The sequence below is a fragment of the Bacillus rossius genome, chromosome 10 (assembly GCF_032445375.1).
Source record: "Bacillus rossius redtenbacheri isolate Brsri chromosome 10, Brsri_v3, whole genome shotgun sequence".
Taxonomy (NCBI): Eukaryota; Metazoa; Arthropoda; class Insecta; order Phasmatodea; family Bacillidae; genus Bacillus; species Bacillus rossius.
Window position 1 is genome coordinate 37,535,773 of NC_086337.1, and position 15,861 is coordinate 37,551,633.

The following is a 15,861-nucleotide window of genomic DNA, read 5'->3' on the forward strand; positions in this document are numbered from 1 at the left end:
GGAGCTAATCCCTCCCCCCCTTTTCACGGAATTAAAATGTCTCTCACTTGTGCTTGCAAAATAGTAACTTTGAAACGGGCATGATAAAACCAGCCCATGACATACGAGCAGATAAAAATTTTTTTAACATTAACACTATGACGGCTGCAGCCACCATGACGCACATTTAAACGGCTCTACTGGAAAATAAGCTTTCTGATGTTGGGGACCGCAGTTTACCACACAGCTTACACACACATTATAAGCAAATACACTCTAGACTAATACCAGACAGCTCTAAACTAACACAGGCGAGTGTGATAAATAACCTAACGGCAAGAGAAGAGACTACAAAAATATTTTATAGATGAATTTATTGTTAAATTACAAACTATAATACCTGGTATCAAGTATGAATAACTTCTTTTTTAAGAAATTTGAAGCATTCGAGGTTTATATTTCCCCATAAATCTGAATAATATTAAACCAAAGAATTTTTCTAAGAGAAACAGTTATTTTCATTGTCATCATGTTGGTACCAATATTAAACAGATACATTGTTCATTCTGTGCTTGACCATCTGCCATCCAGTGGACTGATGTAACTGCACCAGGTTTACTCACAAAAATCTTGGAGCTTGCTGATATTGGTCTCAAATGTATTTGTTTTAAGTAGGGACAAGTTTATGTGGATTTGTGATAAAACCAAAATAACACAGAAAAGCTTGTCAAAAAACAAGATAATACCAAAATACTACAAGTTAATACACCATTTGGCACAATATGCAAGTTATACCATGGAATTACGTAGCATTTAACCCAAACTTACCTAATTCAAATCATATAAAGAGTAATTTTTTTAATGTTTGGAATTTAAGGAATGTTATTATTACTGGGCAAAAAATTGTACCAAAGTGTTAGGATCAGAATAATTAATCTTAATTTGTTTTATTGTGCATAATTTATGAATGACTTTCAAACCAAAAATGCTGGCTAATTTATTTTTATTGTTCTCAAATATCTGTTTCAGACCAATTTACTACAAATTATTTTATCGTAAAAATGCCGCATTTTATTTGGACATTATTTTGGTGGAGTAAGTATTATAAAACAGCTTTTATATAAATAAAAGCAATACCACCGAAAAGCTCTGGTTTAAAATTGAAATTGGAATAAAAATAAAACCATAAAATTTTCTCTTTAGTTATTAGTCTATGGTGTACGCAAGACATGAATGCTTATGCAAGATAAGGGGACAAACAATCTGGCTCAAAATAGTGTACTCTCATAATCATGTGCACCTTATTACTGAACGAGAACCCAGAGAGAATGAACTAAACAACAACTTGTGATTATTCAATAATCTTAATCTCTCCAATTCAATTAAAACAGTCCCAAAGATCATTTTATAAAAAATAATTTTAATGAATACAGATTTTTTTAGTCACATCTTTATAATTTAACAATTTTTGTACATATCACAGTGTATATTAAGCTAACATACAAAGACTTTGGTCTCTGTCAAAAGGTTTAGAATTTAGGTAAAAAAAAAAATACAATATTTAAATAGGCCACTGAGTTTAAACCACTTTCCACTTAACTTTTGTACATACTATATCACATGCTTCATCCAACAGTGCTTCGAGACAAAGCAGTTGGGTAGAAAAAAATGCAGTCAAGACATTTAAAAATATAGAAATACAATAAAAATTACATTAAAACAAAACACTTGTTTATTCAAGATAATCCCCATAGTCCCTAGAAATTTGTTGAATTTTACACATACACTGTTTTGTACATGGGGTTCCTTTATTCCTTTGTGCAAAGTAATTTTGACTCTTAGTTAATGTAGAAGGACATGATGACATTGGTTAAAAACAGGTAAATTGTTAAGTTAACAATGCAATAGTTTTGCTAGAATAAGTACTCAATTAAGGTCTAATTCATTTTTGGACAAGGTACATATTTGAATATAAAAACAAGACTAAACATCTCAACACATCAGGGGCATATGCAAGGGGATGATGGGGATATGTCCACCTGCCCCACTGAAATCCTAATATAATATATTATATATACGTATAGATTTAAAAAAAAATCTATAAATATCTGCCACTCCCCAGGAAAAGGAAAGTTTTTGAAAGCAAACAGTGGGCAACATGGTTCTACTCCGTTCTACTCCGTTCTACTCCGATATTCCCCCCCCCCCCCCCACACACACACACATTGAAATTCTGCGTACACTCCTGCAACTTGACACAATTTTCAACAGGATGCAAGTTTCTTACACATTACTTCCTGTTCTAAGGCACTATGCAAAAATGCAAAAAAAATAATAATAATTTATTAAGTACCTTTCTTATCTCATCTGTAACCAAGCAGACAATACAGTAGATAAATTTAATATCACTGAATATACATTACAGTTACACAGCCAAAAGTTTGAACAGTAAATTCTTAAAAAAATTCGATCCTGAGTGTTGCAATCCCTTGCACAAAAAAGTATTGACTGACCAACTTTTTAAAAGGTTTTTACTCCATTTGTCATAAAAATTTTCAGTTAACCATCATAGGTAAGAAAAGTTGTTGGCCTAAAAAAAAAGAAAAAGGTTGTCCAACCAAGTTCACTCATTGACACCAATTACAGTATCACATATAATAAGTTTAAGTCCCATTATACAATGTCACAGAAGTGGATGCAGTTCACGAATATGGTAACATAAGAGTATCTACAACTGAACGCACGTGAAAACGGGGCATGTATGGATTACAGGGGAAAAAAACTGGGCATCTCCCAGCCCTTGTTTGTGTGACTCAGGGTGACCAATAGGAGAAAATTATTTGGTCGAGATGGTAGTCATCTTTGTTTACAATTTAATTCGTAAAAATTTTTTTTCAAGTACACAAATACCTGTACACACGTGTCCTTTATTAACTTGTAGTTTATTTTAATTTTATATGTGAATCCCAAAAGGTTTATGTCCTTGTCTCTGCCATTTTTAATGCGTGTATTCATGTTACCTTAACTGTCATGTTCAATTACTTTTGTTTGACACAATATTTTCAAACAATCTCATTGGTCACCATTTTTTACGTTTCAGTGTCTTCTGGAATCGGCAAATGGTTAGCAAAATTAAATGGTACATTTAGCTTTGATGATTCATATCCTATTTAAAGAAAACTCTTTACATCCAACACAACCTAGTAGCTCCCATTGAACAAGGACTTAAGTTGGTTGAACTCAACGCAGGTTACATGCAAGTTTCTTAGCTGGAACAGTGAGGACTAGCCCGTTATCAGCGTTAAAGGGAGAAGTCACTCGTCCAAGCTATCCAAACCAGCTGGCAATTATCACGGAACTATTAATTTTCAAAGTGAAGTGTTACAATATCAAGTTAGCAATGCACTGAATTTTGTGTTTTAACAGATTTGCTCAAATTTAATTATTTTGTCTGTTTGAACCAAGATTGTAAACTTTTTTACATTCACTTTGAGAGTTCTGACTATTTCAACAGAGAAAATTTCATCAGATGTAAATTTTACTACAAACCACCATTGTAATTACTTATGAAGGCTGCATTAAAATATTACTTCAGAGAAAATCATAATAGCACTTAATACATATGTTTATGAAAACCTCGTTAAAAATCTACAGCTATTAACCATTTCTTTAAAATTTTCTGCAAAATAACTAACAAATAACCCTGCCTAAGAGAAAAAATAAAACATTTATGTATAATCTTTGAAGCACTTTAAGTACTGTGAATGGGAAATCAATCAAATGTATCTTTATGTGCAGTAGTTTTGCTGTAAATATGCATCCATGATCCTTTTGCTGCAATTATCATTTTTTTGGCTTAGTTTAATATAAAATTCCCCAAAAAAATATATCTTGTCCTGCTATAACAGTTTTGATTTAAAATATCAAAATTCTTATACTAAATAGCTATTCCCAAAAAAAATTTTTTTGTTCCTATTCCATTAAAAAAATTAATTTTACAAACTAATTGAGAAAATGACAAGTCCAAACATGCATAAGTTTTCTTAGTTACAATTAGCATGAGGCGTCTTGGCAGGACGTTGAGGAATATTTCAATAAAGATTAGAATTGTGACATGCAACATTTGTAGTAACTAACGAAGGTTACACAATAAATTCCACTGCAACTTAAATATCTGCATCAGACAAAAAATTACGTACACACAATTTTTTTCCCTAAAAGTCTGATTTCAAAAATTGAGCAATAACAATATTTTTACTTCTGATTATTACCTAGATACTGTGTATCAGTTTGGTATCCACTGTTCTTGTAAACAAAATATAACTAGATATAACCATATTGATCTCATAGGCATTTTAGATCTAATCTATTTATCTTTCAGGAATATGCAAAATTTACAAAAAAAAAATTGTATCACTAAAAGGGAACAAACACAGACCTTAAAAATAATTTGTACAAATGTAAATATTATGTGTATAAATGTTATAAGTAGAGATGTACGAACCTGCAAATTTTTAAGTCGAGTCGAGTTGAATTTTACAATAATTAGTTCGAGTCGATTCGAGTCGAGTTTGTAGATCATAAATTCAAGTCGAGTCGATTCGAGTCAGAATTTTTATTTGAATCTTTGACACTTAAGTCGAGCTTGAATATTTGCACTTTATTGCTAAGAGTCCTTAGATGGTTGTCTTGTTATATCATGGCACACTTAATCAAATATATTTAAAATACAAGTATTAATACAAATAATTCATTTAGGTTAAATTCTTAACTGATATAATACAATTCAATAATTGAGGTATAGAGCATAGAATAAAAGTATTTTCGGAATTTTTAAATTTTATTTAACAAATATCGCCCAACTGTGAAAATTAAACAATCGATATCTCCTAAAGTATTTGGAATTTCTTATATCCGCCGGCTTTAATGAAAAGAGGAATTTAAAGAGCATATAATAAAAGTATTTTCAGATTTTTAACATTTTTTTTTTTTTCGCAAATACCGCTCAACTACATATTTACCTTATTTTGAACCGAACGAGTTAGCTGCGGCCTGTAGCATTCACGAGTCAATAAAAAACATTGAATATAATTTAGGCTTGTTGGCGCGAAGGTTAGGGTAAGTTTCACACAATCATTAGAACATTTTTGAAAACTTTCACTTATGGGAAGTGTAAGGCCGTGCTACAATTGGCGCAACATTACAATAAACATTCCCATAACAAATATAATACATTTAAAGATTATTGCTACAACACTAACGCCGTTACGTTGCCGGCCAATCGCAAGCTGGCACTTCCAACCAATACATGCTTCTGTATTTGTATTGAATAGTTACACTTTATAAAATACTTTATACTTCATAATTAATTTTAACTTGCCACTTAACTTGGATAGCAAACAATTATACAAAACGCAATCTCGCCGAACGTAATAGTGTAAACAAACACGGAAAAAAAATTCATGTTCGCCAACCTATCCTTCCTAAAATTAGTGGAGCAAAGTTTTTTTAAATGCCATTTCGTGATTGGTGGCGTATCAGTCGCAAACATGCGCACAAATATAACGCTACCGTTAATTTATTATTGTAACGTTGCGCCGATTGTAGCACGGATTTACTAAAAAAAAAAAGTAATATTTCTGCCGATATTATGATTATAAAATTTAATTCGTGTTTTGTTTATTAAAAATATGTTCGTCTTCTTTGCTATGTGGTCACACCTGTTAAGTTGGCAATATGTAAAACTAAAATATAAATAATATGGACGATTGTCGTCATTGTTTGTAAGTACGTGTTTCGGTCTTACGTACGTAATTTTTAGTGTCGGTCGAAGTCACGTAAGGAGATATTAAGAATTTATTGTAATTCAATTTTATTATATTTTATCATAGAGTTTTACCCGAATTTCCTTTCGAGTTTCGCCCCGTCGAGTAAAATAAACTCGAATGCCGAGCCGAGCCGAGCTGATGCTACTCGCTCGACTCGACTCGAATTTTCGAGTCTCGGCCCATCACTAGTTATAAGGAATAATTTTACAACATTTTAATTTTAAAATTTCTAATGTTAGTCTAAACTCCACAATTATTTTGAAAATAAACATACTTGCATAATCTTCAAATAACTGCACTGATAGATGCTTAGCTAAACAATGAAAATAATTTTTTTTTGACAATTTTTTTGCAGCCAAAATAAAGTATCTATAGAGTTTTTGTCTCTTGAGGAATAATGTAGCTTATTAAAAGAGAACATGTACACAACCAAGGACTAAAGTACAGGTGTGCTTGCAATTCATAAAAAAAAAAAAAAAAACTAAGTACAATGTCATCCAAAAAAATTACTGAAATAAAAAAGTATTACAAATAATTAAAAATAAAAGAAGTTAAGTAAATGTTACATTAATATTTTGCAATTGAATTCAACAATTCCACATGTTTTGCATAAAAAATATATACTATGAATTTAACTACATAATGGTTTAAGTAGCAAGTCCCACCTTCCTTAACCAAACTATACACCTTCAAAATCACGCGTCTTTTTCCAACAACGCGTACTGGACAGCATCGTGAACCGTCGCAAACAGGAACGAGTCCGAGAAGTCGAAAAAGAAGTCGCAGTGGATCAGCTTCTCGTACACCGTGGCTGCAGACAAAACACACAAGACGCGTCACTGCCGACGAAAGAACCAGACAGCATCACAGAGCCTCAGCACTTGACGTGGACCAGGCCAGGCGTCCATGCGGTTCTCATCCCGGCCTTCGACCGTGACAGCTCAGGTTCAGACCCGTATGCCAGAGGCGTGGGTGTATTCTCTGCACATCTGCACAAGATGCCAACACTAACCTCTCGAAATTAGTCGCACTGCAAATTTTTTTTACTTTCTGGAACTAGACACACTCTGGATGACCCTCGTATGTTATACGAGCATGGTATTTTTGTCTGTCAGTCAGCATTCTTTCCTTTAACGTCTTAAACACATTTGATCGTACTGTAGACAGTTATCGAGTGTTCTGAAGTGTATTTTGTATTATATGACAGGAAGAAAAAAAAATTAAAAGCATTCTAACCACGTAGCAAACTGATGTACAGTTATAAAAATATAGTTAGTTACTAAGAAAAATTTAAAAATAAAGGTGAAAAATGTTTGTCAGGCTTATGAACCACAGCAAAGTTTCCTAGTCTTAAACACATCAAAACTACATGATTCATTGAGTAAATGTCCTATTTGTATTTAAATATTATTTTCCATATCTTCTTGGAATGGAACAGCTGTGGTCATCATGTACGAGGGTTATTTTAAATTAAGTTTAATTTTATTTTCTCTGAAGAAGAAAGTTTGTTTGAAATTAAAGGCTCAGAGCTGAAGCTCTACATATGTATTTATGCTTTTACTTTCATACCTAATAACTGGAGATTTAATGGTTTAATTTTTTGACAAATTTCACTTTTAAAACAGGAGATTTTGATTTTAATGTTTTTTATTTTTTATGAACTCTTTTTATTCATAAAGATAGCATCATTTTCAACAAATATGACACTTGTTCAATGATACTTTACGAAAATAGTTTCATTTTGACTGAAACATGATGCACTGTAACAATATAATAGGTAATTTGTAATAAGCTTGTCTAACTACTGGGAACAAAACAAATAAATCAGCAAGTATATGTGCGTTTGAAAAATGTACCAACGTCATAATGTAAAAAAAAATTACTAGTAACAGTTGTGAATTAAAAAATAAAGTAAAAATTTTTTTTGTAATCTATTCAGTACATATATTTTGTTACTAATTCCATGCTAAAAAATTTACATTACTGAATTTAATATACAGTATTATAAGGTAACATTTTTGTAATCTGAGTTGAGTTTTGCGGCACCGGTTACTGAAGACGAATGGGCTCTCTCGAGGCAATAAGACCCACCCACTATCGCGATCCTTTGAATTTATTACACTGTATTTAAACAATGTGGGCAAGAGTCCCACCAGTCAGTGCTGAAATTTCTAACTCCATGCCAGAATTTTCACAGCCCACAAAATAAGGGCAATTTTTCCAAGTATTCAATGTTTATTGTAAACCATTATGTAACTAAAATGGAATCACAAGATTGTGTAGTAGCACCTCACAACGGAACGTGACGGATTCATTCCTCAATTCAACACAATCAGCGATGAGAGTTTTCATCTTTCATTAGCTCGTCATTTACAAGACGTGAAACCAAAATAATATTTTTTGAGCCGGGGGGGGGGGGGGGGGGGGGGGTGAACTTGCGAGGACTCTCACCCGAGCAGTCGGCCAGGCAGAACAGGACCCCGCGGCTGGACAGGTCCTTGTGCAGCAGGAGCAGCGCGCGCACCGCCGACGGGTCGACGAAGGCGACTGCCATCATGTCCAGCACGACGCACGACACCTGGGCAGGCACACCATCATCATCACAACCTCACCGCGCGCCTTGCAATCGCATCTGGGGGTCGAGAGTACGTGCGTTCCAGCCGATCTGAGCTGTTGGACACACCAAATTCTAAACCGTCGCTGCCGGAGAGAGTACGTGAGGAGACGCGGAGGTGTCACTCCTGGGTTGGTTGAGAGTTCCTTATTTTACTGTTTTATTTTTAGACAAAATTTCCTATTTCAAACATGATATTTTGGAGTTGTTGTTTTTTATTTTTTAAAAACTCTGCTTATTCATAAATATAGCATATTATTTAAACAAATATGACACTCAAATGTTTCATAATAATTAATTTACCAAAATAGTTTATTGAGACTGATACATGTTGCTCTCTTACAATATAATTAATTTGTAATATATAAGCATTTTTAATTGCTTGGAACAAAAAAATAAATCCAAGAGCAATTGCGTGTTTGAATAATGTACCAATGCCGTATTGTAAAATGGATTTCTAATAACAGTTAAACTATTAAAAAATATATAATAATAATAATAATAATAATAATAATAATAATAAGTAAAAAAATCAATCTATTTTATACATCAATTTGGTACAACCTTCATGCTAAATATGTTACATTCCTCGAGTTAAATAAATTAAAAGAAATCAGTTTTTGTGATTTGAGTTAAATTTCTATTAAAAATGCTAATTGATTTTGTGATTTAAGTTGCATTTATTTGACTTTATGGTGAATTGACTTGCATTTTGGTATTATATGGTATATTGACACAATTTTCACTGTTATTTCGGTCTTATGCAATTCACTACATTGTTACAAAGCCAGGGTTGCGGTGTGGGACAGGTGCCTGCTGGTCAGTCAACCAAGCCTGTGGCTCCCGGCCGGCCTGGCAGGCCCCGCATGGGAATTAGAGCGGCCCGGTCTCACAACCCCTCCGCCCTAGAGCCATCCTTTCTCAGCGCTGTTATATATCCCTTAGCGGCCTGGGAATTCCACGGGCTCACAGCGGCCGTCCTGTAGAGTGGCGTGAATAATGCGCCGTTGTTCTGGATGCTTCGAGTGTCGGGTCGGCCCGAGATGACGCGACACATCACAACCACCTCCAGCCCATTCCGGAAAGACGGCCAACGGGTATAAAAGCGGCGAGCGACGCCGGCCTCCACGGTAGTTCCGAGAGTTCCAACAGGCGAGTGTAGTGAAGTGTGAGTCCGGCGAGGACGAGAGACACCCCCCCTCCCTTTTGCGAGTGGCTCAACGCGGAGCGACGGGACCGTGCATGTGTGACTGAGTGGCACGAGACTGTGTGTGTGGTCGGGTGCGAGGTTACGGGCGAACCACTGTTGAGCCGAGCTCCAGTGAGGAGTGCGAACTGTGGACTTGACAGATACATAGTGATTTGTGAACAGACATTAAGTGTGGTGATTTAATTAGTAATGTAAATATTAGTAGCAAATAAAACTGTATAAAATTAATTGGGCTATCCTTACGAACCAGTTTTCCCCACTTGTAACAATATAATCTTGTCCCTAATAGTTAATATTGAAAACAAATGTGATTTAAACTACACGTGCATTTAGGATTGAAATTCAGACTGGTTTTAAGACATTACAGAAAATACTGGAGTAAAAAATTACTGATTCAGTTAGATAACGTTTGTCAATTTCCCCATGTTTTCTAAGTTTAGATGACACCTTTTCAAATAACTGAGTTTTCCCTGTCTGCAAGTGCAGGAACCCTGAACATATCAAAATTAGTTAACGCTTTCATATCATTATGGCTTATTAACTTACGAACACATGGTGAGATTTAAAGTTTTCCGTTCAGCTTCATTGGAGATCATGATGGTCTAATCTACTTAATACCGCCATGAATTATTATGCACTTGGAAAAATTAAATCATAATTTACTAACAAATTACACGGTTGTAAGAAATATTCTACTCTGTCATGAGACTACCTTCTAAGGGGCTAAAAAGTAACAGTAGAGAAAACATTACAAATTTTGAACCAGTTTACATATGGAAATGTTAGAATATAATAAGTTTGAAATATGCCATCATATTTACTTAACACTACAATATACATTAAAAAAATTAAGTTCTAATTCAAAACACCGATCATTAGATGTAAAATATGAACCTGTTTATCCAATAGTTGATCCACTTTTTTATCTTTTGAACTTTCATTGCCCGCAGTGTTCTTAACTATAGGTGATTTCTGGAAAAGAAAACAAAAAAAGAATTAATTCAGAATGACTTACGATACACAGTGGTTGAACATGACTATTTTATCGCAATGAAAATCCAATATTCTTGTCAGTTTTAAGTACAGACTTTTTGTTAAATCATCTTTCAAACTTTATTGTGCACAAATATTTGCATTGTGCATATTACAGTGAAATGTCCGTAACACCGCATGGATCAGTATTTTTTTCCGGTTTATTGAAAGTTCATACAGTTTTAACTGGAACACCAAATATGAAAATGTGAAATGTAACCTTAACATGAAACCAAAACACAAAACACTGTAATGACATTTATTTATTTATATTTGTCACATACCCACCAATTTTTGTGGTGAGAATGACACATACAGACAATAGACAAGGCAGTCACTGTAAATATTTCTCTAGTTTTAAAATTCAGCAATTCATTGAATTCACTGAGGTTTTTTCTTAAACCCTTAAGGATAATAATAATAATAATAATAATAATAATAATAATAATAATAATAATAATAGGTACGTGGCTGCCACACACAGTAAATATTCACTCTTCAATAACTAATGAAGTATACAATGAAGGTTTAGGTTCATAACTGTAAAAAACATGGTGACGAATAACCTACAAAGTCTTACAGTTGTCCGACTCTCTACTTTATTTGTTATTCCATCAGCTTCCCACTCCTGGGTTTCGTTACACCTTTGAATATATATACTGTATAGAAGTCACGAGTAGATAGGATTTACTCTACGTTTTTCAGGAGCGTATGATGAGCAGCTTGGGAACTTCACCGCTGCAGGGCGCTGCCTTAACGCCCTGTATCGTCTTAGGTTGTTATTTACACGTTAGAGCGCAGCACTGTCGCCCGCTGTCATTCCCCCGCACCCCCCACCCAACATTCACTGCAGCTCAAGGTCGTTCAACGGGAGTTTGTGCATCACAAAACTGTAGGGATGAGAGGTGGGATAGAGGGTGGGTGGAGGACAACACATGTTTGAGGGAGGGTGGGGAAGGGGTGTTTGAAGAGTTCGACACTTGTCCACTAGGGACCACCACAAGTTGATGCCCTAGAGATGGTGGCGATTGCGGCGGTGAATTAACCAACTACCTCAAACCATATTAGAAATTTTAACCTGGGTGGCGACTTCTATACAGTATATATATTCAAAGGTTACGCTCCAAGAGTCATTGCCTTGACTCACCCTACTAATTACAAATGAGTTCCACTTAAAAAAAAAAAATTATTTATTAGATGTTATATCCATTGAAAGTAATTTAATATGATGATAATAAACCTACAAATTTAGTTTCCTGCAAATACACTGCAAAGAAACTAGCAACACATACCTTAGACTTGACGGGTGGTAGGTCTCCAACCAGCTGGTAGATCTTGTGGAGCACACGCTCCTTGTTCGCGAAGTGCAGTCCGCCAGCTATCTGCAGTATGACCACACCCGGCACCTCTTCTGCCTGAAGACAGTAGAGGAAAACCTGGATACTGTTTCAGTTTCAAAACACTGGTGAAACGGGAGTGACATAAAATCCACAAAACCCATCACTACAGTATTTCATTTATTATAGAAGAGAACCCTATTTATTAATCTAATTAAATATTTTTTTTGTTGTATCTTCATTAGCAGGTTTGAAACCTCCTCTGACAAAGGTACCGTCAACCGTATATTTTGGTGCTAGAAAGTAAAAATTTAGTAAAAAATTTAAAATGATGAAAAAATATTAAAATTTTTTACAATGAGTAAGTTATTTCAAACATCCAAAAATCTATATAAATTAATTCACCGAAATGTAAGAAAACATATTTCAGAAATTATGAAAGTTAGCCAGTTCCTACGATACCGTGCGGGCGAGTTGTTTTGCACGAGCTCATCACCGGACCCTCATGAGAGAGACAGTGAAGAGTTAAAACAGCACACCAGATTTGTCGACACCCAGCGTGATGACACAGTGCACCGACGCACATGCACGTGATCACATCTACTGGAGAGACTGTCAGCCGTTAGGCCCCCGCCTACCGGGGCACACTTACGGTGTGCAGAGCTTCTGAAGAATCAAATAATTTGAAAACTGCTCAAGATATCGGAGCGGTGTCATTTACGAAAAGCACGAGGGCAGATGAGCACTTCTGTTCCCGGAAAAAAAAAATTTTTATCATCATATTTATATTTTCTGAAGGGCAAAAATGGATGAAACGCATGTTTTCAGATTAATTTTTTTTGGCATGAAACACCAGGTACAGATTCTGAAAGATTTTAAAGGAATTGCACTACATCTTTATCTTCATTTCTCCAGCACATAATGACACCCTGTGCACGAACAGGAAGACCGCAGGCCAGTCCAGAGGCTAGAAGCACTAGCGAGTGTCGCCTCACCAACACACTGGGCACACAGAGCGCAGCGCACTGACCGCCTGGTAGCGGTTGACGTCCAGGTAGATGTTGGTGGAGGGCACGTGCCCCAGCCGGAAGACCTTGGGCCGCTGGCCCATGACCAGCACGCACAGCAGGGAGAGGGCCATGCCCGCCCCCAGGCCGTAGTCTATGTCGAGCAGCACCACGCACAGGAAGGTGGTCACCCAGACGAGGCCGTCGGCGGGGGAGAGCCGCCAGGCGCCGGGCACTTCCCTCATCTGCATGAACATGCCCTTCAGCGCCACCACCACGATGGACGCCAGCACGCTCTGCGCACACACACCACCGCACTGCTGGAAACCATCCTTCAATACTTGCACACCAGCCAAACAAAACTTCACAAAACTTCACAAAACAAAAAATACTTCAGTTTGCTCATCATGGATTACAGGTGCCTACATTTAGTCTACATTTACCACAATGTCTCTGGGGAAAAAAAAACCTTCAATTTTGACTCTACATTTGTTAATATTTCATTTAAGATCTACAGCTCATCGAAGATGAAGTATTAACAGACTCTAATTCAAAGTTTGATGTTAGAAAATACAGTAGAATCCCGTCGATGCGACCCCCCTCTGATAAGTCCATTCCGTTTATACGACCGTTTTTTTTGAGAAACGGTGAAAAATTTGAGCAGAGAAAGTTGAAATTTTAAGTAAAATAGGCTGAAATACAAGTCTGTTACACTTTGTTGGGCGCTATGTGTTCACGTTTATCTTGGCAGGCAGGCATACAAAAGACGGATAAAAATAGATACCACCCCTCTAGACTGTCCAAGCTACCTGATAGCATCTAAGCGTGTGTCTTTTGCCGTCCCAGTCCCGTGCCTTTGTCTTGCGACTGGTTAGTGTGATCTTGCCAGCTGCATCTCAGGTGTCACTGGCCACACAAAGCTGTGTTCACTGTGTTAACGACGTCGTAAGGTGTTTGGTTCTCTGCTATTTTTCTATAACATCGCTGACTTCGCACATGCGCAGATAAACAAAAAAAAATGCATGGAATTATGCTATACACCTCGGACACGCATACCCCGAACAATGGGTTCCGATAAATACTCGCTGTAAGTGAATTCACGTCATGCGAGTTCGGCTATGCTAGCGGGCTGGTGGTTATTTTGGTTCAAAACGTGGCGAAGGAACTTGTGTGGCTCAGGTAGAAAACATTCGGCTATAAACGAAAGATATAAGAACAATGCTATCCTGAAATGCTGTGACATGTTTTTAGAGTAGATAATCACAGCGACAGACCGGGATGCGCTCCCACCCTTTCCGTCAGCGATGTTTATTTTGACGTCCCTTCACAGCGTAAAAAAAAAGAAGAAAAAAAAACACGTTGGAATGTTGTCGCACACGGTGTGGGAGGGGAGGAGGATGCTGACAGTTTTTCACGCAGAAGGTTGAAATAAGGGAGGAAATGTGTTGAAATGTAAGTCGGAAAAGGGTGTGGGGGGGGGGGGGGGGTGTTTTTACATGGTTTGTGGCTCTGGGAGGGATTAACCTTGAAGAATTAGCAGGAGATGGAGAGGTAAGCGTCACGTCACGTACGACGTATGACGTCAAGCCGCCGCTACCGCCAGCCTGGCCGGACGAGTTTCTTACGCTCTCGCAGAAGCTACCACAGCGGATTTTCGTGCGGGCGGGTAAGATAACATGACAGCTGAGACGGCTTTACTTGCGATAGTGGACGCGCCGAGCTCGGCTAGACACTGCCCAAGCGGCATTCACGTGTATGTATCCGACGATGCGGTGACACCCCGAATTCTCTATTGCGACCATTCCGTTTATAAGTCCGTTTTTCCAGAAACCGTGAGGGGTCGCATCAGCGGGATTCTACTGTAAATACTTAATGGCTTATGGCAGGTTTGGCTGATTTAAACCACAACAGTTTAAACCATGGTTTAAATCAAGTGGTTTTTATAAAAACAAAAACTAAATAGTTTTTTTAAACTGTATTTTTAAATATATCATCATAATAAATTTTAATGAAAGATCTAAATCCACTGTAATAACAACCATAGTTTTCTCATTAATGTTTCTAATATATACTAATCTAGATCTTATCATGTAAATTATCAGAATAAGTTGTACATTATAACCAGCTAAATAATCCTCAAAAATTAAATTAATTAGTAAATTGTAGTGAAAAGTGTAAAAAAAAAGAGGAAATAAATAAAATTATTATTTTTAAAAAATCCTATTTCGTGGGAAATCCCTAAATGCACAGTAAACCCACTTTCTGTAGGAAACATCCATTCTATGGAGAATCCTCTTCCTGTGGGAAAATACCCTTTCTGTGGTCAAATCCAGTCAGATGTGCAGATTTTTTGGACTTCAGTTCTTTGATGTTATAAGTTTTATGGTTCAACATGAATGGGAGAAAGTGGAATGTTGTATGGCTTTCATTTGAGCACGCTGAGAACCAAAAACACCAGGTTTTTAAAAAATAAATATAAAAAAACTTTTTTTTCTTTCAATCCTGTCTTACGGTAATGAAGTATCTGGAGTGGTTTTGGAAAACTTGAGAATTTGGTACCTAGGTTCTTCGGACTGTGAGACCAGTGTCTAATCAATACGCCACCTAAATATGTTATGGTGTTTAAAATGTTACCTATTAAAAGCCTTGCTATGTTCTTCTTTTAAGTGAAATACGTAAAGGATTCCACTGTGCTTTACAATAGCTATCTTCTGAGTAACATTAACCTACTACGTACTCAAGATCACAAACACATTAATCCACTGAAACATCTGTGAACTCTACTATTTCTAAGCACCCTAAAACCAAGTACCCTGAAAAAATTTAGAAATGAAACCAAAAACCTGCGAACTAC

At 36.2% G+C, this 15,861-nt stretch overlaps 1 protein-coding gene across 4 annotated transcripts in view; it reads right to left on the reverse strand.

The window, feature by feature from the left end:
- Window positions 1–5,834: 5,834 nt before the first annotated feature.
- Window positions 5,835–15,861, reverse strand: part of LOC134535964 (prestin-like) — an 87,789-nt gene continuing 77,762 nt past the window's right edge. For 3 of the 4 annotated variants that reach the window (XM_063375416.1, XM_063375415.1, XM_063375417.1), the window contains exons 11-15: window positions 13,031–13,303; window positions 11,956–12,078; window positions 10,526–10,603; window positions 8,259–8,385; window positions 5,835–6,618 (exon numbers count right to left, since the gene is read on the reverse strand). In XM_063375416.1, the coding sequence (XP_063231486.1) occupies window positions 6,503–6,618; window positions 8,259–8,385; window positions 10,526–10,603; window positions 11,956–12,078; window positions 13,031–13,303 (717 nt within the window). In that variant the 3' untranslated portion in view covers window positions 5,835–6,502. Of the gene's footprint in view, window positions 6,619–8,258; window positions 8,386–10,525; window positions 10,604–11,955; window positions 12,079–12,995; window positions 13,304–15,861 lie in introns of those variants that run through there. The other variant, XR_010075737.1, reaches the window with a different exon arrangement.